Below are 24,169 nucleotides of genomic sequence, written 5' to 3'. Positions count from 1 at the left end.
ATGCATGAGATCACCAATGAGTGCCCAAATAAAAGTTCCTAAAAGTTCCAACAACAGATACGAGTATTCAACATCATGAAGCTACCAATTAATACTATAGTTCTTCATTCAAGGTCCAGGAGATAAGCTTAACACCGAATGATGATTAATCTGTAACAGCACTGATATAGGCTGGCACTGGAGGACACACGTAACATCATTAGTTGAATACTAAACTATATAACACTATCTACCATCTCTTGCTTAGTATCCTTGTCGTGTTCATCGTCGTCATGTTCATCAGCGTCGTCGTCGTCAAGATCAAGCATTGGATAGTTCAGAATAGCGGCGATATCACCCAGCATGGTCAAGCGTTGTCCGCTCTCATGGTCACTGCTCAGGATTCTTGCCTCGCCGCCGTCACTCCGGACTTTCTCAACCATAGCAACATACTTCTTGCGAGTGGCGAGGTCCTCGCTGCGGAACAGCGAGTTGTTGACCAGCAGGACACCACCGCCTGGCCCAATTGCGCCATCGTTGACGGCTTTCTCGACTGCCGAGGTGCCGTACCAGGCGCGGCCGTCATCCAGCTTGAGCATATCAAAGAATTGGTCCACGTACTGGGTTTCACGAGCAAATTTCATGTCTTTCATCTTGGCAAGGACCTCGGGGCTTTTGAGCACCTCATTGAGACTGTGGACATGGCCCGAGTTGGCGTGAACCACAGTAGCCTGCTTGGCCACGGCGGTGAGGACCTTGTCGGCCTTGTCTCGTCCCTGGTTGGCGATGTACTGCTTAAAGTCACCAGCCACAAAGCCTGGACTAGCCAGCAGCAGAGGTCGAGACTGCGTAAAGTCCATGGTCCGTAGGAGGGTGGACAGCGTCTTCTCATAGAAGCGACGCATACCTGCATCCTGATCCGACGCCAAATCACGCTTCTTGGGGATCACGCTCTCAACACGGACCTTGAGGACGGTCCGGAACTGGGTGATGAGGCAGATGTTGGCAAGTCCTTCCTGCATGACGACGGCTGCTACGGCGCCGTCCTTGTCATCCGACAGGGTCTCCTGGAGGGTGGCTTTGGCGATCGAGTCCCAGCCATCTGGCTTGATGATGGTGAAGGGGCGGTTGACCTCAAGGTCAAGCGTGTGATGGGAGCCCAGAGTGACGTGGGGGTTCTCGGCGGTGACAGTGCCAGAGACGCGGAGCGATGAGATGACGGGATCAAAGAACGTGGACTTGACTTTGATGGCCAACTCGGTGTGGACGCGCTCAGACGCCGTGCTTCCCGTGTTGGAAGTGGTGACGACCTTGCGAATGGCGTGAGCGTGGATGATATCTCCAGGAAGGATGAGGTTGTATGCATGCCACTGATAACGGTGTTAGTAGTGTCTTGTCTAGGTGGAATGAGGCGCCGGAACGGCCCCGGGACGGGAGCGGGAGCGGTCAGTGTTTGAAGGGGAAGTGGCTTGAAACCAGAGGCATGTGGTAGGGAGAATACAGGGCAGGAATCAGGTTCATAGCGGGCATAAACTAGCATCATGAGTTGATGCCAATGTGAGGGTGTGATGGTGGAAGAGGGGGAGGGGTAACGGTAGAGAGATACAACAAGGGTCGTCAACGATCGGTAGACGGGAAACGGGAAACGGGAGATGGGAAAGCAGGGGGTGATAGGACAGGGCTTGCATATTGAAAGGGACACGAGGGATGCTGATGGGGGGAGACAAGGGGATAGACTTTGAGGAATGGGGCGGCTGACCATATCTTCGGGATCCTCGGGGAGGAGAGACACGGTCTCCTCCTCGAGATTCTTGGGGACCTTGCGCGAGACTAGCTTCATCTTGATGGTATGGTATGGATGCTATTCTTGTGGCTGTTTTGGAATCCGCTGACTGGGTCCCAGGCCTCGGACCTCGGTGGGCTTGTGAGAGCGAGAAGGCAGATAGGAACAGGAGTTGGCCCGTGTCTGGACAGAGCCGCACACGCAGGTGGTCTTTGTGTTTTTTGCCCACCTCTGAAAGCCGTGGATCTCTCAATAGGGATCTGACAACGGCGTGGGGTGTACCCGTTGAGCTGCGTGGCCAAGACGAGGCTGGCTGGCTGAAGAGGCACAGCAACAGCTGGATGCGGTTTGAAGCTGGGTACGGTATGCGTTAGTATGGCCAGCTGCTTTCCGTATGGCGTTCAACCAGGCACGCACGACACGGCAGGCAGGGTTGACGAGGGTCGATTTGGGTTCCGAGATGTGACACCTGGGGGCTAGGACCAGGGTGGAATCGGTATCGGTAGTTGACAATGGCCGATCGGACGGACTTTGCTGAAGCCCGCGGGGTTTAACGACGTCCCTTTTAACAAGAGCCGTGGCGGGACTGAGTTTTGACTGGACGAGTAAACAAAGACCCTCAGCCCATCTCCGCTGTAGAACGGTTGAGAATAGGATGCACGTTCAAGATTTGTGGGCATGCCGAGTCTAACTTTCTCTCAGGTGGAGCTGGTCGGCCAGCTGTCTCTGTTCGGTGGTCCGCGGGTGTGGAGGAGGGCAAGATGGTCTGCAGCTTAGCTTACCCGCTCCGTAGCTGTAGTTAGCGGGATTTTCTTCTTCTTTTTTCTGCTCTGCAAGTCGGCTTTGCTTTGTAACGTGCATCGTCTTGAATGACTCTGCTCATGGACCCATTCTCCGCATAGGCGTTCCCCGGCGGCGGCGGAGTTTTGTCATCCATGGAAGCCTTCTTGAAGCCCGACGGACACTTTTCACGTGGCCGGGAACCCGCTTACCTAACTCTAGCGGCCAATAGGCGAGCCATTTTGAGTTCGCCTCGGCATTTTGATTATTCCATGAGGTTTTCGGCCCTTAGAATCAACTTTTTTCAACACAGTGAGCCAAGACATCGATCCATGCAAGACCGGCATCTCAGCGCCGACGGGATTTGCCTTGTGCATGTTTTCGCATTCGTTCTCTTGTTCATCTCCGTGTGCCGTGCAGCCTTATCATCTGATGTTCTTCTCGAGGTCGAGGCGGTCACGTCATCATGCCATCTCAAGCCGCCTGCGACGCTGTTATTTGTCACCTGGGGCCCTGGTCGCCGTGTTAGTGCCAGGAGGAGGCTGACGTCGGCTTGATGCGATGCGATGCGATGCGGTCTTGCTTGTTGGTGATCCTGAGGCCCAGACCCCTTGCTTTCTCCATTGCCTACGGACGATGCAACGGAGGATCGGTGCAGTGTTGCCGTGATTCTACGGAGCACATACGTCCGCGCCGACGAAAGTCCTGACGTAGTCCATCTTGATAGCGCAAGGCACCGGCGATGGTTTTTCCCAGAAGGGAAGCGGGAGGATACGGATCCTGGTCCGTTTTCGAATCGAATACGCAAGCCAAGCTAGTGAGTCTGTGTCGCCGTTAGTGATGCCCTCTGTCGCGCATCTGTCTCACACAGAGTGGTCCAAGGATGGCTGGAATATCCCCTCAGCATTCCTTCGTCTTCCCCTCATTCATTGACACAGAATGGCAGCCTATGTCTTGGACTGGTTGTGCGGGCTAGACCGACATGTGTCCCCACCAAGAGAATTTCGGACTCAATACGCGGATGGACACGCGCATTGCCATCGGTGCCATCCCGGCCTCGTATGCATCCCCAAGAATTCGGTAACCCTTCCATTGACGGGCTTCCAGTGGAGAGGGTACCTGAACCTGGTGCCGCTTTTACTACTGGCAGGCTGGGGATCTTGAGGAGTGCTGTCAGTGTCTCAATCCATCCACATCAACAGACTTTGAGGTTGTACGACTTTGGTTTTGTTCCTGATGCTGTTGAATTGTTGACTTGGACAACCGAGACACTTTATCAATGTCTCAAAGGGTTACTAGGATGTCTTGAAGAGACAGCATTCACCGTTTACAATCCTCCAATTGCAATTGCGCTGGCACTTGCGGTCTAGATGTCATCGCCTTATTTCCCACATGAACCTTGACGCACCAGAGCGGCGTTCACGCCAAGCCTTATTTGTCGGGCCATGGACCAGAGTGCGGTGAGCCACGGAAACGAACGGTTCGCATTGGACGTGGCTGGCCGACTGGGCAACGTTGACTTTTTTTTTGATAGATGACAGCCGTGCTGTGTCGTCGATCTTTCAGCTTGCCTCCAGCACTGGGAGTTGTCGACGCCAATTTCTGAGCACAGCGCAAACACAGCCTGAGACTAGACAGCACAGCCAGCACAAAGCTTCCAATAGCCTTGCACAACGTGCAATAGCTCGGTCAGAACTCAAAGAGCTACGCCATATGGACGCCCGGTGTCTAGCTCAAGCCCTACATGTCGAATCTGCCCTACGGGCTGCTACCGGTTCCGTACCTTGAAATAGCGGGTATGTCATTCTCCTTTGCCGGATCTTCACTCTGGTGTGGTCTCGTCTTACCTCATTCGGCATCCATCACGCTCTGGTTGCCCAGCTTTTCCCCTTCTCTGATCCCCAAAACCCCGCCGACTTCCGGGAAGGTGTGGTGAATCCTACCCTCCATCCTCACGGTCTCCAGTCAAGAGTCTCTAGCACATGGCAAGGCATTGAGCCTCGCTGCGACTCTAGTACCTGTACTCTCGCATGCCCGCGTATCGAGTTGCTGACGGCATCAGATCAGCTGCGCCCACCATTGTGCTCATCGTCCACTCATAGCAGCCCTCTTTTGGCCATTCTCCATCATCTTCATCATCCTCGTGCCCGACGCCTCAGTCTGCTGGTGCTCACTGGCTCCCTCACAACACCCCCTCTTCATCTCTTCTCTGACAACACATCGCATCACGGTATCTGTCTCCTTTTTCTCTCCCCTTTTTCCTCAAGTCGACCCTTTTCGCGCGCGCGCGCCAAAAAAAGAAAGACGCCAGCATCTTCTACGCAGCGCTCCGTCCACTAGACTCTATTACGGTTCCATCCCTCGCCCAGGCCCACCCACCGCCACTCATCTCAGCAGGCAGTTTTCAGCGCAAACAGGAACCCACCGGTCGCCAGGGCCACCACGCTGCAGCGCTGTGAAGTGAGGTGCAGCGAGAGCGCATGGTTGTTGACCCGAGCTGGTTCCGTCGTCTTCGCTCGCTCGCTCGCCAACTCGCTCTCGTTTACTTCAACAAGACCTAAACGGCGAATGCGAGTCGCATTGGCTAGCCGTCCTTTTTAACAAAAGCTCCAAGACTCGTTGCTTCAGCCGCACTCCTCCTGTAAGCCGTCCATCGTTTCTTCTGTCGCTAGCTCGTCGACTCCCTCGTCAAATCCACCCGTCTGACACGCCGCCCAGAAACAAAGCTCTGGAACCCCCGGACCAACTAACACCCTTTGCACTTTGGTCCTAGGCCTACGGACCTAGGCACAGTGGACAGACATCCACTGAGGGACTCACAGCAACGCCCACAAGGTGACGCCCACACCGTCTTACCTGGTTCCCAGCCCACCAACTGGCTGCCGGCCTGGTCTAGCCCGCAGGTACCTTGATCCAGCAAGCTGCCCGTCCAGCCTCATCTCGCTCTTTACTCTCGGACCCTTCGGATTGAATCCACAGAACTCGCTACCCCCGGTCCCCGCCACGCCCACCTTCCTCCATCTCACGCCCCCCCACGAGTCCGCGAGTCCGCCAGCCAAGTCCACCATCTCTCGCTTCGTTCGGGTCTGGGGACTTCCACAAGTTGCGCGAGGCCGACCGCCCGCGCACCCCGATGCATCTCGTTCAGACAGATTCTTTAGGACCTGACTGCCCACACAGCATGGGAGATGGCTACCTCAAAGTCTTCCCCTGCTGTGAGGGGTGATGGCGAATTGACCTCCAGGCGCAACTCGCATGCCGTATCCAATACATCTGAATCCGCACCTCCGACTCGTCGTCAGAGCCTTGCCGCCCTTTCTGACTCCCAAGGTATGTAACCACCCCGACACCTCTCCGTCCCTCTCTATATGCGTCGTTGGAATTCCTCTCTGCCCCGCTGCTGGGTTGTGCCTGTAATGTCTTGCTATTCGTCCATCTGGACCCGGGAGCTGGGTCATGACAGGCCTTGGGCGCCTCAAATCTCATTGCACGCGATCTAGTCTACTAGACCTCTGTGTTGTCATGTAAGCTGACAGCCCGACCTTAGGTGCCGTTGTCACGCCCCAAGAAACCCGCTCGAGCAGGATCTCGACAACACAATCATCTCTATCTAGCTCCCTTCAGAATGCAAAAGGAACCAAGGACGCCAAAGCATCGGTCAAGTCGGCTACTCCGAATCCCACATCCAACGCTGGCCTTGATCCTTTGAGCAAGGTTGGTAGCCTCGGTTTTGTCACGGTTGGGCTAGAGAGAGCTCACGGCTAATACACTTATACAGCAAATCTACGAGAGAACTAACAGCACCCCCGCCGAACCTTCGATTGCACAACGACTTCGAAACCCAGGCCGGTCTGATAATACTTCAGCGGACAATATCCAAAGACAAGACTCCGAACTTGGTCAGTCGCAGGGCAACCTTCAGGATTCTAGCAGAGATCGACGGTGCGCATATACTCACAGGGTGAATGTCGTGTGTCAAGCTCATGGTTTATTAGGAAAGGGCCCTCTTTCCTTAGCCGACTAGGAATGCGCGGAAGCTGGAGGAAGGACGACGGCCTACAGGACTCCGATTCGGACGTGGGTGAACTGCGAACCGATGGCACATACGCCCGAGCCCTCACATCTGTCATCGGCGCTGGTGGAGGATATATCCCCCTCTACAAGGAACCCCCTCGTTACATCCGCGTCAAAGCGCACAACAAAAAGGACAAGGAATTCAACCATCTGTTCCTTGCCCAAGAGCTTAGCGCCACGAGTCGCAAACCCGGAGAGCCGCATGGCCGTATAACGACAGCAGTTGGAAGCAAGATTCTCAAAGGGGGCGATGCTATCTGGGCTGCCGAGTTTAGCTTGGACGGACGATACCTGGCCGTCGCAGGAAAGGACCAAATCGTTCGTGTCTTTGCAGTCATTTCTACTCCAGAGGAGCGGAAGGCTCACGAGGAAGAGGAGGCACTCGATGGCACCGCTGGCGAGAAACTGAGCGCTCCCGTCTTCCGGACAAAGCCTATCCGGGAGTTCCGTGGGCATAAGGGGGAGGTTCTTGCCCTGAGCTGGAGCAAGAACAACTTTTTGCTTTCATCGTCCATGGACAAGGTGGTGAAGCTGTGGCATATGAGCAGAAGTGACTGTCTGTGCACATTCGTTCACAAGGATGTTGTCACATCGATAGCCTTTCACCCCACAGACGACCGCTTTTTCCTGGCTGGATCCATGGACGCGCAGCTGCGGCTCTGGAGTATCCCTGATAGGAACGTTGCGTTTCAGGCTGCGGCTGGGGAGTTCATTACAGCGGTTGCGTTTACTCCAGACGGCAAGACTGCCATATGTGGTGTCCTGAGCGGCTTGTGCACTTTCTATGCCACCGAAGGCCTCAAGCTTCAGAACCAGATCCATGTGCGATCGTCGCGCGGCAGGAATGCTAAGGGTAGCAAGATCACGGGCATCCGGACGATAACCATACCAGATGGCCCTGAGGCTGGAAGAGTCAAGGTCCTCATTACATCCAACGATTCGCGGATCCGAGTCTACCACCTCAACGACAAGGTCATACAGGTTAAGTACAAGGGCCTTGAGTGTCAGTCAAGCCAGATTCACGCACGGTTCAGCGACGATGCCCAGTATGTCATCTGCGGCAGTGAGGATCGCAGGGCGTACATCTGGAAGCTCTCTCAAGACGGCGAAATCAGGGATAAGCAGCCCTATGAGTCTTTCGACGCTCATCCAGAGGTTGTCACTGTCGCTTTGATAGCCCCGATGAAGAGCCGACAACTCCTGAGCGCCTCAGGAGACCCTGTTTACGATCTGTGCAACCCGCCTCCGGTGACTCTGCGAAGCCTCGAAGAGAGCACTCACAGCCAGTCCGGCTTGTCCGAGGAAGACCAAGGTGACTCGCTATCCAGTACCAAGCGGCCCGAGGAGAGCCCCGCGTACATTGAGCGTTCGAGACACCTTGATGGGAATATCATCGTCACCACTGATAGGACGGGGAAGATCAAGGTGTTTCGGCAGGACTGCGCCTACCACAAGCGGCAGCAAGGACTATGGGAGACGGGCTCCAAGCTCTCCAACCGTCTGTCAGGTGTTGGTAGGAGCAGTAGTATCATGTCGAGAACGACTGCCAGCAGTCGTGTTCACTCAAGGCGCGGTTCACTCAACCTTGCTGGACCCAACCCAGCCCAACTCCAGCACGCTACTGATATGATCAACAACTGGCGGCAGGATGTTGACGGAGGCAGGAATAATTGGAATGCCACACCGACGCGAAGCGAGCGATCGATGTCACCCAACAAGCCAAGCAGATCACCGGTCAACACTTCAGCAGCCAATCTTGCATCAGAAGCGAGGAGGCAGCCTTATATATCGAGTCCAGCCGCCCGCAGCCAGAACCCATCAAGCCCAATAGCCCGCAGCCAGATTCCCACAAGCCCGGTCAGTCGAAACCAGAACCCCGCGAGCCCGACAGGTAGTACTGCGTCGAACCGCACCACCATCAGAGCCTCAAGGGACCGGGATCGAGATCGGAATAGGAACACAATCACGAGTCCGCCAACACCCAGTTTCAGCTTGATTCCCGCATCTGAATCGGAGAACAAGGATGACAAGGGCGACGGTGGCTTTTGGAACCGATGGAGAGGAGGTCGCGGAGGACTACGATATTCAACAGGGTTCAGCTCGCCATCGAGTCCTAACGGTACGCAGACTCAAGGCCATACTCGCTCAGGAAGCGAGTTTTTGAGTGTCAGGGGGGATAGGTCAACTCCCCGAATGAGTCTGGGCATCAGCGATTTCCGACAACTTCGAGCCGAGAGCGTGGCTAACCGGCGCAAGTCGGCTGGACCCATGTTGACATCGAGGCTCTCATCAAACGGCGACTTCAAGAGAGGGCTTGACGACCGAGTGGAATCTCGAGACTATCTGACACCGAGTAAGAAACGGGTGGACTCGGGGGTCGGCCGTATTAGTGACGAGTCCGCAGATTCCGTGGCCAAGCCGTCATACTGAAGTGAGGACGCCAACAAATGACGAACACGTGGACCTTGATATAGACGGCCGAGCAGCGAGTGATTCAGCACGGCATACAGGAGTCATTCCTTTTCAGCAGCATATTGGAGGAGTTAGCGTTGATTTCCTTGTTTCTTTTATTCGCTTCTTTTCTTACCCTCCTGTCTTGCGACCCAGGACAAGATACCATTTGGGATAGGCGTCCGATGGGACATTGGCGATGGTGGACCCATGTACGAGTAGCAGACTAGGTCTTGGTGTCTAGGGAGGGTATTGCACAGGTGGGATTGGGAGCAGTTCAAAAAAGGGGTACCAGAAAGGGGGTTTATAGAAGAGGGGTTGAGGATGAGATTTGGAGGAGGAGGAACACAGCACAACGGGACACGGCACCATTCTTGGATTATACGGTTTACAAGTAGCCACAAGCGAATCTTTTCTTGATTTATTGAATGAATATTGATGACCACAATGCTGTCTCGTTTGGTGGAAGTGTTGACTACCACATACTCGTTCTCTTTTGCTGTGCGAAGAGAGGTGCTCTCATCAACAACCACAGCAGTGGAATGTCTATAATGTGGAGTCTATGTGTGGCATGGTGTTTCACAGTTGTGAAAGGTAAGGTTTGTTTGAACCTGAAATTGTTTTACTTCTGTATACGCTCTTCCTTGGGTTGAACTGGCCAACATTCTATCGAGTCCAGTCATGTTCCTTCAGCACTCGGCTCCAATAATGGCCGAATTGCTCCTGATTATCTATTCTGCCCGTGACGTGCAGGCGGGTATCCTTACGACGTCGCCTCGACGCCTTTTGCTACTCCGACACCAAGTCCATCGATGGATGCTAGACAGCACTTAGAAGTTCTCGTCGGTCTTGAGGGCGTTCTCCTCCTTCTTCTCTTCGGCGGGCTTCTCCTCGCCGGCCTCGCCCTTGGCCTCAGCAGCGTAGCCCTCGACGAGGGCCTTCAGCTTGGGGGGGATAGGGCCGATCAGGCTCTCGTCCTTGTCACCGTTCTTGAAGAAGTAGAAGGCGGGGATGGAGCGGACGCCGAGCTCGAAGGCAAGGTCGGGAACGTCGTCGGTGTCGAACTTGGCGAAGACGTACTTGTCGGGGATGGCGAGGGCGTCGGCGTGCTTGGTGTAGAAGGGAGAGATGGCCTTGCAAGGGCCGCACCAGGTGGCGTGGGCCTGGATGGCAACGTAAGGGGTCTTGTTAATGAGTTCGTTGAACTCGGCCTTGCTCTTGAGCTCGATGACAGACATGATGGGCGATTGGTTGTGTTTGTTGTTGTGGTTGTAGGTGTGTGGTTTGTTGGTGAGGGGTTTTGGTGGGGGAGAGTTTGTAGTTTGGAGGGGCAGAGATGGAGTTGAGCTTTTTTGATGCGATAGAAGTAGAGTGGATCACTTGGTATTCCGAAGAGGGTTCCCTTATATATATCCCAAAGACAATGGGCAACAATAGATTGATTGATTAGTAGTCTCTAGTGGGCTCCTCGGGAGTCGGGGGCTGATGAATAAGTCAGGCAAAATGACACAATCGCAATGGAATCCAATCCCAGGCCCTGGCGTGGACGAGTCTCGGAATCTTCTCGTGCATGACCACGCGGGGGTCTCCGTCATCGCTCCGAGTGCCGTTTGGGTCTAATGCTGACAAAACATTTCTACACAGCCAGCCAAGGCACGGCGATGCTCCGGAGCTCCGCCTCGGATTGGAGGGGGGCGCTGCAAGGGATATGCAAACTTTTTGGAATGATTTGGAATTATGGAGCTTTTCGTTTAATGCAAGGCAAAACCGTGAATTGAGCTGAACCTAGGTGGTCTACCTAGGTACTGTACAATACGCGAGCGAATACGATGAGTGTCGGGGACCAGCTTGGACTTGAATTTATCAGCAACCTAGGGTAAGTCAAGGATGTATTGCAAATTGTATTGTTTGATGGAATGTTTGGAAGAGATGACGTATTGAGCTAGTTCAATTAACATTGCAAACATATCGTTTTGGTGACAGAGTAAGGTGATGGATGTATCGTTTATCGCAGCTTCATACTTGACTTCGACACGCATCCCCAACTTCCTCAACGCGTCTTTCGCTGCACCTTCCTTCAATGGCCGAGTTCTGCACGGAAAATCTCCGGAATCAATGCCCCGCGTCATGGCGGGGTTGGTCAGTCCCCGAATTTTTTTTTTCTTTGGGTTGATGGAGGGGCACCAAAGCACGGCGTCAAAAATTCAACTTTTTTTTTATCTTGGCGCGTGGATCTGAGCTTCAACCACGATAAGGAAGCAATTCATCGACCTCCTTCCAGATCCTAATACACGAGTATACCATGTCGAAGCGAACCGCCGACGCCGACCTTGGCGATGCGCCCCTCAAGGGCGGCGACCGTCCCGAGAAGATGGACGTCGACGACAACACCAAGGATATGGGCGAGTTTGAGGACGAGTTTGAGGATGAGTTTGAGAGCGAGGACGAGATTCTTGAGGCTGGTGTTGATGGAAGACCCGATGCTGAGCGCGAGGCTGAAGAGAAGGGTAAGTGTGGGCATGATATGATACTGGAGCTACTATGAGGAACACCGTCACTAACAACTTCACCATAGACGCAATGGACGTCGACCAAGACCAAGGAACCTTTATCGTCGGCCGAAGCAAACTCGAGCCCGGCCAGACCCTTGCTCCCGATCTGACCACCTACGAGATGCTGCACAACCTCAGCACCCCATGGCCCTGCCTCTCCTTCGATATTGTGCGAGACGGCCTCGGCGACAATCGCAAGGCCTACCCTGCCACCATGTACACCGTCGCTGGTACTCAGGCCGAGAGCGCCAAGGCATCCGACAACCAGATCATGGTGATGAAGTTCAGTGGATTGAGCAAGATGGATCGTGGCGATGAGGGCTCCGATTCGGAGGACGATGATGATGAGGACTCTGACCCTATCCTTGAGAGCAAGTCAATTCCTCTCAACTCGACCACCAACCGTATCCGCGCCCATCAGATCCCCAGCCAAGAAGCTGGACGACCTGGAACTACGCTTACGGCGACCATGACCGAGTCGACCAACGTCTTCATCCACGACATCACCCCTCACCTCGCCTCGTTCGACAACCCCGGAACCACCATCACCCCCCAGCAGAACAAGCCAATCTCTACCGTCCGCGCGCACAAGAGCGAGGGTTACGCCCTCGACTGGTCCCCCATGATCCCCAGCGGCAAGCTGCTGACCGGTGACAACGACGGCCTCATCTACGTGACGACTCGCACCGACGGAGGCGGCTGGGTCACGGACAACCGGGCCTTCCAGGGCCACCTGAGCAGCGTCGAGGAACTACAATGGTCGCCTTCTGAGCAATCTGTGTTTGCTTCCGCCTCGAGCGACGGCACTATCCGCGTGTGGGACGTCCGATCCAAGTCGCGCAAGCCCGCCATCACGATGCAGGTGTCCAACGTCGACGTCAACGTCATGTCGTGGTCCCGTCAGACGTCGCACCTGCTCGCCTCGGGCGCCGACGACGGCGTCTGGGCCGTGTGGGACCTCCGACAGTGGAAGGCCAGCTCCGACAAGCCGCAGCCCATCGCCAGCTTCAACTTCCACAAGGAGCAGATCACCAGCGTCGAGTGGCATCCGACCGACGACTCTATCGTTGCCGTGGCCGCCGGCGACAACACGGTTACGCTGTGGGATCTGGCTGTTGAGTTGGATGACGAGGAGAGCAAGGATACGGCCGGTGTCAAGGACGTGCCACCTCAGCTGCTGTTTGTGCACTACCTCAAGGACGCCAAGGAGGTTCACTGGCACCCTCAGATCACGGGCAGCTTGGTGGCTACTGGAGAGGAGTTTAGCGTGTTCAGGACCATCAGCGTCTGATTTCTCTGTCTGGGTAAAGAGAGATTGGTGTCTTCATTATGGAGTGAAGTCATGGGATGTGCGGCAAACGATGGAAGGATAAAAAGTAGACGGCAGGTTCAAGGGTGACCTGTTATTGATTGAACGGCATGGCACGGCGCATAATGAGATCTGATACAACAAGATGGATTTGATAGAGGCAATTGCAATTGTTTGGTTTAGTTCCCGAAGTCACGCCCGACGACGTTGTGATGTCTGTTTCATCACACTACCACTTGCCATCTCAGAACTGCCAGACGGCTTGGAAGCGTTTACTTGAAGCCTTGGCTTTCACGTGGCGGTTCTCATGCAAGTCACGACCGTCGCGAACACACATCGACTCATGTAGATGAGCCAGGAGGGGGGTGTATCAAGGCTTGGTTGGATGGCAGAAGCAACACGAGCCAACACGAGCAAGGCCATTGAGTCGAATTGAACACGACCATTGAAATGCAACACCCCGTATAAACGCCTCGTATAGAACTATGGGTTCCCTCATGGGGAATACAGAGCGAGCCGAGTACAGTAGCGAGCATGCGGGCTGAAAAAAGTTCTAGACTATCACATCATGGAACTCAGCCGAGGCATAACACAACAAACCAACTGCTGCTTTTCTCGTACAGTAACGTCCATAGCACATGCGCCACAGTTCGAAGCGACGTCCGTAAAAAAAAAAAAGGGGGGGGAGTCGCAGCGCCTCTTTTTTTATTTTTTCTCTGATGAGACGCCCAGTCATGACAGCTGAGTGACAGACAACTCCCCCTTATGCCTCAAACGGGGCCAAGAAATGAATGAGACGCCAGAAGCTCAGAGTTTAGGCTTGACTGAACTCGAAGACCTCTCTACTTGCGATGATAATTATAAAATTTTTAAAACAATAAAGATATTCTAATAAGAAGAATCACCCTCTCTTTTAATTATTATCATATCACTTTTACACTATCTTAAGAGTTACCCTCAAGAGGATGATTGTTGCAGCGTCCCATTTTCTCTTAACCCGCTCGAGGAGATATTTTTCGGGTCCGGGGGGCTGTAAGCTTATGAGATGGCGTTCTTTTTCGCTAGTCTCAGCCTTAGCGGAAGCCAGGCCTCCCGGGGGCGATGCAGGAAATAGGGGGTGTGATATTGCGGAAGAGGTTCAAGGTGGATCGTTTCATGCATGGTTTGTGTTGGAGATAGATTGTAATAGAGAGTACGAGTCTTTGCTTACTGGGACTGCATCAGAGTCGGATCAATGTCAGATGTGCTGACGGACGCCATCTTGTGCAACTTCGGAGTGAGAAGCCGGTTCACTAGGCCCTGTCGGATGTCAGAGCCTCCTCCTCCTAGTTTCAAGTCCGTTCGTTTCTTCTTCTAGAATCGACGTCATATAACTTGAGGCTCGAGTGTCGTGGCATCTGTCATGACGATCGATGGACAAGCAAGGGTCCTGTCAGAGGTGCACGAGACTTGGATGAAGCAGAAGGAACCAAGACATTCATTGAAACAAGACTTCTATACAATTCATATCTATAGACGCTTTAAAATGATTACTGCCCCTTCCCCCTCTTTCAAAGATTGCAAGCTATGATTCTATGACATTGTTACAAAATTGTCTACATTATCGTTCGTGCACCTCGCCGGGTGCACCATTCGTCGTTTGAGAGTCTAAAAGGCGAAAGACTCGAATTGAATGCCCCGAGCAGGGTTGTGCTCATCTAATTGGTGTTTGAGGCGAGTAGTTGTCATGAAATGTCAAATTTTACTTTGACGAGTCCCGGTTCTCAGAGGTTGGGAGAGTGTTCTTCTTGGCCTCAGACTCCTTGACCTTGGACCAAGTGTAGACGAGACCGCTGACGAAGCCAAGGAAGATGGCAGACACGCTGCCGACGGTGACGGGGGCTGCGAAGAAGATGAGGCCGCTGATGGCAATGGGCAGCTTGTTCAGAGCGCCAACCATGGAGTAGGTGGTGGACGAGGTGACACGGATACACCAGGCAGTGCAGTACGAGATGAAGATGGCGGCCACGCCAGAGTAGATGATGCCGATCGTGATGCGGTTGCGATACTCCTCGGGGAAGTTCTTGGCAAAGTTGGCGCTGGACCAATCCTCGGTGAGGAGCGAGCAGATAACGAGGACGGGGATGGTGAGGAGGTTGTTATAGTACATGGCTGTAGTAATAGTTAGCAACGGTTCGACCTTGTGCGCCGACAGGGTTAAGGGGGATGAACATACAGTCCCAGTCCTTGAAGTTCATCTTCTTGATAACCTTGCGCATGCCCAGGACATACGAAGCAGAGCAAAAGACGTTCATGGCCATCCAGAAGTAACCAGCGTTAAGGGTCGCGAGGGCATCCTTGTCACCGGTGGTCGCGCTGTAGTCGCCCGACATGGCGCTCTTGATATCGGCCCAGGCGGCGACGATGGAGCTCAGGACCATCAGACCAAAGGCGGAGAGGGCGGTGGGGGTGACAGCACCACCGAACCAAAGGACCTCTCCATAGGCGATGGCGATGATGGTCAGGTTCTTGAAGATAGTGTACACGGGCACCGAGAGGTACTGCAGGGCCCTGGTGCTAGTGTAGATCATACCAACGAGGACGAGCGAAATGGGGTACCCTATGCATGACGCACGTTAGCAAGCCACATCTTTGTGCATCTCGAGGCGAAGGCGACGTACATTTCTTGACCCGTTCAGGGTCAAGGGGAGCGAGAGACTTGATAAGACCGAAGTACTTGCATGCTGTGATGGTGATGATGCAGACAATGGACTAGACAGAAGAGTTAGAATCGCGCGCGATGCAATGGATAGAGATGGACGCACCTGGATGGCGAGGTAGAAGAAGGTGAGATTCCACGAAGTACCCGATACGACATACTTGTTCACCACGGTCATGCTGATGGATGAAACACAGTAGGCCATGATGGAGAATGGCCCGCTGTTCTCGATCTTGGCCAAGAAGCCCGTGGGAGGCGGCGGGATGGCATCGGTACCGGCGCCGCGACCGACGAGAGAATCATTCTCCTTGTCACCATCACCGATGCCGTTATCTGGCATATTGGCGACGAAGTCGTCGTTCTTCTTGTTGTCAGCCATGATGGATTGGCAGGCCGGGGGGGTTCGGCAGGGCGGCGAATCGGCAGAAACGAGCGGACGAACAACGGTCAGTCGTTCAACGGGAGCAAGGACGGGAACGAGATGGTGAACCAGATGATGGTCTCCAGACAAGAAGGAAAAAAAGATGGCTTCCAAGGCCAAAAGCGCGTGCGTGGGATGGAGGCCAAAGTGGAGGACGGACGAGGGAGGGATAGTAGAAATTCGGATATAGAAAAGGGGAGCCGCGCTTGGCAGTGACAGAGCCTGGTCTATCCCAGTTTGCACCAAAGCCGCAGAAGGAAGTGACCTGTGGCCTCTTTGCATGCCGCGTAAGTTGGCGCTAAGTGCATCTTGAGTGATGCGCATACCGGGGCATGAATGGCTGCAACTCCACCGGGGTGTGTGTATACCGGTCGAAAAGGGGGCTACAACGATCCCTGCCAAGAACAGGAAATCCGTCATGGACCATGGGCCAAGGGCTTGGAGGGGATGGCACATCCACATCCATACTAGAGCCAGGGGTCCATTCATGGATCCGTGGGTGTGTGGGCTGGGCGCGCGTGGCGCTCTTGGTTAGAATCGACCAGACGGCACATTCTTTTATCTGGCCCGGGTGCTCTCGCTGGTCCCTCCTTCTGATCGAGAGTGAAAAAGAGGGAATGCTCTCTCCGTCAGTGCTACGACCCTTTCTCTTGATTCCGTGACGTTTTCCGGGTGTTCACTCTCTTTTTTCATCATGTTGCCCGTAATGAATCGGTTCGGACGCATCGCGCTAGCCGTGGTTGCAGTCCTGTTTGTCTTCGTCCTGCTGCTGTCTTACCAGGCGCCCGACAGCTTCAGGGCCAGTCTACCGAGCACAGATTCGCTATGGTCGAAAGGAGGGAGCACCACCGAGGCCTCGGCGACACCAACGCCTACACCCATTGAGGAGGAGGAAGAGGAGGAGGTCGACCCTAACAGGGACATTTCGTACGACTTGACCCGGCCGCCAACCGCCGGCTGTGAGGACCTTGTCAACGACCTTCAGCAGCGAATCATCCAGACCTACCAGAAGCGATTCAAGGGTATTCGTTATGCCAACATCTGGGGATACCTCGAGACCGAGAACAAGGGAGATGCCGCCATCTGGTCCGCCCAACAGATCCTGCTCAGCATTCTCGGCATTGAGACCATGGAAGCTTGCCGGTAAGACCCCGTGCTGTTCTGCCATCGATACACGGAGGAGGGGAGATACTGACAATTGGTGCTACAGCTTCATGCACCAGGGATGTGACATGGAGAAGTTCCGCAAGGGACTCGAGGAGCACCGCCCGCACTCGGCCATCATCATGGCTGGCGGCGGCAACTTTAACGATTACTACTGGGAGGACCAACCGTCGCGCATGAAGATGATCTCGACCTTTACCAACGTCTCCATCCGCGCCTTTCCCCAGAGCATCTTCATGAACAACCCCGAACGGATCAACCTTACCCACATCGCCTTCAAGAAGCACCACGACCTTCAGCTTGCGGCCCGTGACAAGCCCAGCTACGATTGGCTCCTCGACAACTTTGGCCAGACCGATGGCATCGACAACGATCTCATTCCGGATATCGCCTTTATGTGGGGGAACCGATCAGACTTCCGAGTCAACACGCCCAAGACGTGAGTTCCTTGCAGATCCCCGTGGTGGTGTCTTTTCTGCTGCAGCCGCTAACTCTGTTTCCCAGCCACGACATCCTCATTCTTGCACGAAAGGACGCCGAGATCTCTGCGGGCGACTCAGCCATGATCCCCTTTGGTGAAGGCCGCATCGACCTAGGCGGCGCCGTGGGCAACGTGACATACCGCAAGGTGGACTGGAAGTTCACCGAGACACCCGACATTGACAACAAGGACAACCGAGAGCGCGGCAAGAACCAGCGAGCGTGGGCCAAGTCGATGGCCGGCTTCGACCTTCTCGGATCGGCTCGCTTCGTCATCACGGACCGTCTACACGGCCACATCCTATCAACCGTCATCGGCGTGCCTCATGTGCTGATGGATAGCAAGCTGGGCAAGAACCTCAACTTCCACAACACGTGGACGCGCGACTGCAAATGCACGCGCATCACCAAGAGCATCCACTCGGCGTTTGACGTGGCGCGCATGTTTTTCGAGCAAGAGCTGAACCAACCAAGTTCATGATTTGACCTGAGAAGCTTGGTTCCATGTACCACCTTGTAATCTGGCAAGCTGGTTCATCGGTTGTGTATAAAAAAAAGAATTGCATGTTGGTCCCGAGCTGGCTGGGGTCATTTCTTGTTACAACTACAACCACCACATTTTCTGGATTGGGGGGGCATTCCAGCGGTCTTGGCAATGGGGAAATGGGTATCAAACCAAACGGAGTCAACTCATTGTTTTAATCGTTTACAGCCTCTAGATTTTCTCTCTTTTTTTTTTTTTTTTTTTTTTTTTTTTTTTTTTTACACTCCTTTTATTTTCTTTGTTCTTTCACGGTCAGGTAGAGACGAGCAGAAAGCATCGCCATAGACCAACGTTGAGCTGTACAACAGAGACAGACAGACAGATAATGATAAAGACGTTATTATCAATCCATTGTTTATCGACACCTTGTTACTTCCCACCTGATGGTGTCCTAACACACAATGGGCAGGCGATAAAGAAATCCATCACCTCATTGTCTCTCGACATGGAAACAGAGACATGTGACGTCGAGACTCCAACAGTTGCGGATTGACCGCCTCCCCCCCGGTCCGGTTTCACTTTTGGCAAGATATGCGGGAACATCACCATCTCCTTTTCCGGACACGTTGTTGATCTTGGCTCCATCTCTAAACTCACCGAGCCCTGCCCCCGTTGGTTTGCGACAGAAGTGATCGTCGGCCGCTGCCACTACCGCCCCGGCGACCCCCTGGCTGAAACAATGTCTCCATGCGCCCGCGACCAATGCCAAGGTCATGTCACGTGGAGAAAGGTGGTTAAAGGAGGTGGCTGCAAGGGCTTTTCCTTGGCTGAGAGATTGGAGGTGGAGGACTATTAATCCACTCTCGCCCGGCTGGACTGCAGCGCAACGATGCCTCTCTCCCATTCAATCGCGTCAAGTACATAGGCTTAAATATTGGCTTATTTCCAAATGTTTGATCTTTAGTTCCTAGCTCAGGGGGGGCGTGTCTAACGAATTGAATTGGCAGGCCGGAGATAGATTGACGCCGCTAGACTTTCGTCAGCGATAGCTCATCAAGAGTGAGAAAAAAAAACTATCGCCGTCGCCCCCAGTATTGCATATGCCGGGGAAATCCGTGGCGAAGCAAGAATTCTGGGAGGAAGGTGGTTGCCTGCGCCACGCTGCTCGCTCGCTCGCTGAAGAGAGTAAAAAAATGGACTCGCAGGCTGTTGCTTCGGATCCCCTCCTATCAGAGGCGGGCACTGCCAGAGTCTGACAGTATGTAGTTAAGCGCTGACACCGCCCCCTATCGGAGGTTTGGGTGGCACTCACTTTAACCCCTTTCCCCTCTGGCACTGTCTCAAGAAATTCCGCCAAAAACTTGGGTCTCTCGCCAAACTTACGCTGTCGAGGTCGTGATGCTCGACTGTTTTCTACATCATCGTCCACTCTTTTGAAACCATCACTTTCCATTACAGCAGCAAAAATGTCTGCCGTCGCTCTTCCTCGGCGGTTTTACTCGCTACTATGGCTTGCGATTCTGCTCGCCGTTGTCATCTTCTTCGTCAGCTTCAGAGATGATGCCTGGTCATCCATTCCTAGCCCGCCCAAGAGCTGGCGCATCCCCTTCACCACCGACGATGGTGTCCTCTCGTCGTGGAAGGGATCCGGCGATAAGAGCAGCGACAAGGGCAGCAGCAAGAGCACCTACAAGGGCCGAAAGCCCGATGAGCCGCTGCGCATCGCCCTCGTCGAGTCCTCGGGTACTCACGACGAGGTGGCCGCCGCCATGCTCCACGCGTTTGGTAACTACGAGAACTCGCAGCTCGACGCCTACTTTGCCAACCAGCGCTTCAACATGCGCGAGATCATGGACAATTTTACCCTCGCTGCCAATGTCACCATTAACAAGTTCGACAAGTTTGCGGGCGCCATGACCTCCGATCCCCGACCTCATATCCTCGTCTCGACGACGTGCGAGTTTGACCTGGACCGTGGCACCGACCCCGTCGTCGATCTGCTCAACCACGGCGAGACATTCCTCTTCTGCACCATCCACCATGCCGACCGTTGGGCCCAGGGCAAGTATGTCTCGACCGTCCGCGGCTGGGCCGAGCGTGGCCTGGTTGACTTTGTCGGCCTGAGCCAGCACACCCTCAACTTCCTCGTCAAGGAGACTGTCCCCAAGTGGCACTCGGTTGCCAACCTCACCACCCGAGTCATTCCCCCCGTGTACCCGGTCGAAGTCCCCGAGGCCAACCCCAACGATCCCATCTCTCTCGCCATGCAGGGTGACTACTCTTCTGGTCGTCGCGACTACAACGGCATCTTCAACCATCTGGGCTCCGTCATCCGCAAGGCCAACGAGACTACCGAGGAACACGAGCCTGAGGAGGTGGTGCTCCACGTGATAGGACACGGCACTCAACCTGAGGTTCCCGAGCATGTTAAGAACAACATCTTCTTCGACTCTGGCCTGTCTTACCCCGACTTTTACGCTCTCCTTTCGCGCTCCTTCTCCATCATTCCTGGCTTCGCCTCCGAGACCTACTACGACCGCAAGGCGTCGTCCACCATCCCCGCTTCCTTGATCGCCGGAGCGCCCATTGTCGCGAACGAGGAGCTCCTCAACGCCTACACTTATCTCCCCAAGGAGGTTACATGGGTCGCCCGACCCGGCGAGGGAGAGATGGACACGATCGAGCGTGTCATTTCTGACAAGGACGGCTTCATCAAGCGAAGACAAAAGGTCCGGGACCTGAACAAGAAGCTGATTGCGGACAACCAGAAGAACTGCAACGAGTGGATGGAGCTGGGCGAGGCAAAGGTCAAGGCGTACGCCGAGGCCCAAAAGCAGGACAAGTGATATCTATTATCTACGAACCGACATTTAGCTATGAAGAGACCTATGAAGGGATTTCGTTTTGTACAATTATTACTGACTGGGCATTGTCAATCAATGATGCATGGGGTGTCTGGATGAGCGGATTATGTTTTGATCACATTTATTCTATCGCACGTACGACCAGGAGCTTAATACACTTTTTACTGTTGATATTTTTGGTGTCGTATCGTGTGCAACGCATCCTCCAATTATAGCGCTGATATCTTGGGCGTGCGTGTGAGTGTGTGTCGGACTGACACAATGTCTCTCGGGCGACGGAGGAGGCGTCGAATGTCCCGCATTCCATTGCGAGGCTGTTATCTTTGACTCTGGACTGTGCGGGGTGCGATGGTGCAATTGCTGGACGAGAGGCGGTGGAGACGAGGGGCTGGTGGGTGGAGTGAAGTGCCCAAGCGCCCATTCCAAGGTCTTGTCTTGGCGATCGATAAGAGAGGTAAACAAGGGCATTCATTGTATCATCATTGGCATGTTGTGTTGATTTGCGATCAAAACAAAGGGAGACATGTCTGAAGGTATCGAACAAAGACGCTCAATTGTATGGTGAGATATCTACGTCTATAGTATAAGGAAATGTAAGCCGTGTCTTGTCATCCAAAACACCTGTCTCATGAAACCGCCCTACCGAACCAAACAAGAAATGAAAATGACATGTCGAAAATTCTTTGGTATCTTTAGTTTAGCTTTAGTTTTTGATTTCTTTGGCTTCCTTGCTGTCCATCCCTGTCTGCGCCTCCTCGTTGGGGAGAAGCTGGTAGCTCCCGGCCGCCGGCTTCTTGGACTGCTGGTATCGGTCGCGGGCCCATCCGTAGAGGGCGCTGCCGCTCAGGATGAGGGCCATGCTGCCGGCGCGGTCGGCGGTCAGGAGCTCGCCGAGGAGCATCACGGCGAGTGAGCTCTGAGCAACACCTCGGGCGGCGGTGACAATCATGTGAGTCGTCGGGCTGGTGACCTCGATCTGCATAAAGGTCGCGATGGTGAGGAGGAAGGCGGAGACACCGGTCAGGCAGGCTGAACCGAGGAACTGGCGGCCAATGTCGGAGGTCTCGGCGGAGAAGAGGGAGCTCATGGTGGAGAGTTCACCAGAGAGAGGTAGCAGAGGGATATAGAAGAGGACGGCCATGCAGTTGGACATCCAGACCATCTGCCACATACCCTCCTGGCTCTTGCCGAGGAATCGCTTGACGACGACGGATTCGACGGCGGTGGTGAAGCTGGAACCGACTCCGAGGAGGACACCCTTGCCCGAGGTGAGCATCTGGCTGTAGTCGGCCATCATACCGGTGCCGAAGCCGGCCATGACCATGGCGCAGCCGACCAGCGACAGCGGCGGGTAGTAGGGGCGGGGCCGGAGGACCAGGAGCGAGAGGAAGAGCGTGAACGGGAGGAGAAGACCACGGGCGATCTGGTAGACGGAGGCGTTGACCGAGGCGAGGCAGTAGGTCTTTGCGAGGATTCCAACGAGACGAGCGACCGTGAGGGGGAGGAGAGCCACCCAGGCCTATGGATGATGAGCAAGATGCGATTTATAATGGGAATGATTCATTTCATACCGAAGTAGGGCGATACAGCTTAACCCATCCTGTAAAGCCTCCAATAACTGTGAGGAGCAGGACCTGGATGGTGGTCTGAAGAGCGAGCAGGGTGACGGGGGCCTCAACGCCGTTGAGGGCCGACTTGGAGAGGATGGTGCTCCAGATGGCGCACGACGAGTGGAAAAGGACCACCAGGGCGACCTTTAGTCTAGACGGCGGACGAGACTCTACCTGAGGCTTCTGTTCAACGGCCATTATGTACTGGATTGGGAGGGGTGAATTGAGGTTATAGCGAATGAACCGGAGATTTTAGAGAGCGAGTGTGGCGGGTGATATTATGTCGCACAAGAATGAACGAGAGTTGCACCTGTCAGTTGGAGGGGGGTGGATAGTAGTATGAAAAGGAAGAAAACGAAACAAAACTCGGAATAGAAAGAGTAAAGAGTGGATGGTGAAGCGTTGAACAAGCTTTCCAGAAGTGTTGTGTTTTGCGTTGCGCGGCTGACTGCAATGCAAGCAAGAGAAAGAAACAGAGTTTTGGGCCCTGGCGGTAGTCTAATCGGCAGCCGCGTAGTTTTGTTCAGACGTCACCCAACACTGGAGGGGACTCGGCTTGGCTTCGGGGGGGCGGGAAAAAGGGGGCGATGGGATGGGATGGGATACTACTCTAGGGAAAACCGCGTTATCACATCCAGCATTAGACACAAGGAGCCTGGCGCCACTACATACACACTCAGCTCAGGGAGAGGGCCTTGCAACTTGCAACTAAACGGGGGATGGCGGGATGGGAAATAGTGCTATATCAACGCCCCCCTGTTGTGGTTGAAATTCATCTGCAGGTGCGGCAGAAAAAAGATGGACAACCGAAAAAAAAGGAGGGTCTTTGGATTGGATGTGACCCAGCCAGCTTTGCTCTATGCACAAATAAGCAGTAAAATACCGACAGCGGCTGACGAACTAATTGTGGATAAGTTAGACCCAAGTGTCGGTTGGTTAAGATTGCGATCCGCCGGGCTTCGCGTGCGACTGCCAATCATGAGAGGGGCTCGAGGTGTGTGGTGTGAGGGCCAGGGCGGTTCGCTCTAAAATAATAGGGGATGATGATGTGGAGAGGGGGATGGGTCGTGGGGGATGGGATGGGTTTGTGCCAAGAGTCAGAGCGAAAAGGCTTGTTTGAAGGTCATGACGACGATTTCTCGAACATCAGACTGTCCTGTTTCATTCATTTGTCTCTGCCTCTCCCGCTCTTTTTTCTTCTTCTGCCACGCGGAATACCCGAGCTTTTGGGTATTCATATGACTCTCTAAGCCCCCCCCCCACATGGCCGAACACAGGGTGGAAGCCAACCGTGTTGATGGCCCGAATGTCTAAGACCACGGTGGACATGGTGGATTAGAGGGAGACTTGCTATAAAAGGGCTATTGAAGACGAGACAATTCCAGGCTTTACGCCGTATGGGTTTTCATCAGAACGTAAACGACTTTTACAGCGAAAAAGGAGAAGAAAAATCACGTATAAAAATGTCGGCGTTCGATAGTCCCGGTCCCGAGCGAGTCCAGCTGGGTCAATAGTGTAAG

At 54.1% G+C, this 24,169-nt stretch overlaps 8 protein-coding genes across 8 annotated transcripts; 4 read left to right on the top strand and 4 right to left on the bottom strand.

Moving 5' to 3' along the window:
- Positions 1-215: 215 nt before the first annotated feature.
- NCS54_00821800 (Protein DOM34-like protein) lies at positions 216-1,819 on the bottom strand (the record flags this gene model as incomplete). Its single annotated transcript, XM_053153614.1, has 2 exons — positions 216-1,349; positions 1,739-1,819. The coding sequence occupies 2 exons, from the start codon at positions 1,817-1,819 to the stop codon at positions 216-218; spliced, it is 1,215 nt and encodes a 404-aa protein (XP_053009589.1).
- A 3,911-nt stretch (positions 1,820-5,730) lies between these two features.
- On the top strand, positions 5,731-9,046 carry NCS54_00821700 (Hypothetical protein; the record flags this gene model as incomplete). Its single annotated transcript, XM_053153613.1, has 4 exons — positions 5,731-5,872; positions 6,090-6,256; positions 6,321-6,484; positions 6,538-9,046. The coding sequence occupies 4 exons, from the start codon at positions 5,731-5,733 to the stop codon at positions 9,044-9,046; spliced, it is 2,982 nt and encodes a 993-aa protein (XP_053009588.1).
- An 851-nt stretch (positions 9,047-9,897) lies between these two features.
- On the bottom strand, positions 9,898-10,305 carry NCS54_00821600 (Thioredoxin domain-containing protein; the record flags this gene model as incomplete). Its single annotated transcript, XM_053153612.1, has 1 exon — positions 9,898-10,305. One exon carries the CDS (start codon positions 10,303-10,305, stop codon positions 9,898-9,900), a length of 408 nt encoding a protein of 135 aa, XP_053009587.1.
- Positions 10,306-11,369: 1,064 nt separating this feature from the next.
- On the top strand, positions 11,370-12,910 carry NCS54_00821500 (CAF1C-H4-bd domain-containing protein; the record flags this gene model as incomplete). The annotated part of the gene is made up of 2 exons (XM_053153611.1): positions 11,370-11,574; positions 11,643-12,910. The coding sequence occupies 2 exons, from the start codon at positions 11,370-11,372 to the stop codon at positions 12,908-12,910; spliced, it is 1,473 nt and encodes a 490-aa protein (XP_053009586.1).
- Positions 12,911-14,669: 1,759 nt separating this feature from the next.
- On the bottom strand, positions 14,670-16,274 carry NCS54_00821400 (GDP-mannose transporter; the record flags this gene model as incomplete). The annotated part of the gene is made up of 4 exons (XM_053153610.1): positions 15,733-16,274; positions 15,589-15,679; positions 15,144-15,527; positions 14,670-15,079 (listed from the first exon to the last, which is right to left on the bottom strand). Exons 1-4 carry the CDS (start codon positions 16,003-16,005, stop codon positions 14,670-14,672), a joined length of 1,158 nt encoding a protein of 385 aa, XP_053009585.1. The 5' UTR covers positions 16,006-16,274.
- Positions 16,275-16,741: 467 nt separating this feature from the next.
- Positions 16,742-18,172, top strand: NCS54_00821300 (PS-pyruv-trans domain-containing protein; the record flags this gene model as incomplete). The annotated part of the gene is made up of 3 exons (XM_053153609.1): positions 16,742-17,190; positions 17,258-17,650; positions 17,716-18,172. 3 exons carry the CDS (start codon positions 16,742-16,744, stop codon positions 18,170-18,172), a joined length of 1,299 nt encoding a protein of 432 aa, XP_053009584.1.
- Positions 18,173-19,641: 1,469 nt separating this feature from the next.
- Positions 19,642-21,021, top strand: NCS54_00821200 (Hypothetical protein; the record flags this gene model as incomplete). The annotated part of the gene is made up of 1 exon (XM_053153608.1): positions 19,642-21,021. The coding sequence occupies one exon, from the start codon at positions 19,642-19,644 to the stop codon at positions 21,019-21,021; it is 1,380 nt and encodes a 459-aa protein (XP_053009583.1).
- Positions 21,022-21,742: 721 nt separating this feature from the next.
- On the bottom strand, positions 21,743-22,847 carry NCS54_00821100 (Hypothetical protein; the record flags this gene model as incomplete). The annotated part of the gene is made up of 2 exons (XM_053153607.1): positions 21,743-22,558; positions 22,611-22,847. The coding sequence occupies 2 exons, from the start codon at positions 22,845-22,847 to the stop codon at positions 21,743-21,745; spliced, it is 1,053 nt and encodes a 350-aa protein (XP_053009582.1).
- Between the last annotated feature and the right edge of the window lie 1,322 nt (positions 22,848-24,169).

Source organism: Fusarium falciforme, chromosome 6 (genome assembly GCF_026873545.1).
Source record: "Fusarium falciforme chromosome 6, complete sequence".
Classification (NCBI taxonomy): Eukaryota; Fungi; Ascomycota; class Sordariomycetes; order Hypocreales; family Nectriaceae; genus Fusarium; species Fusarium falciforme.
Note: the sequence above shows the minus strand (reverse complement) of the source record. Positions and strands in the feature narration are given on the sequence as shown.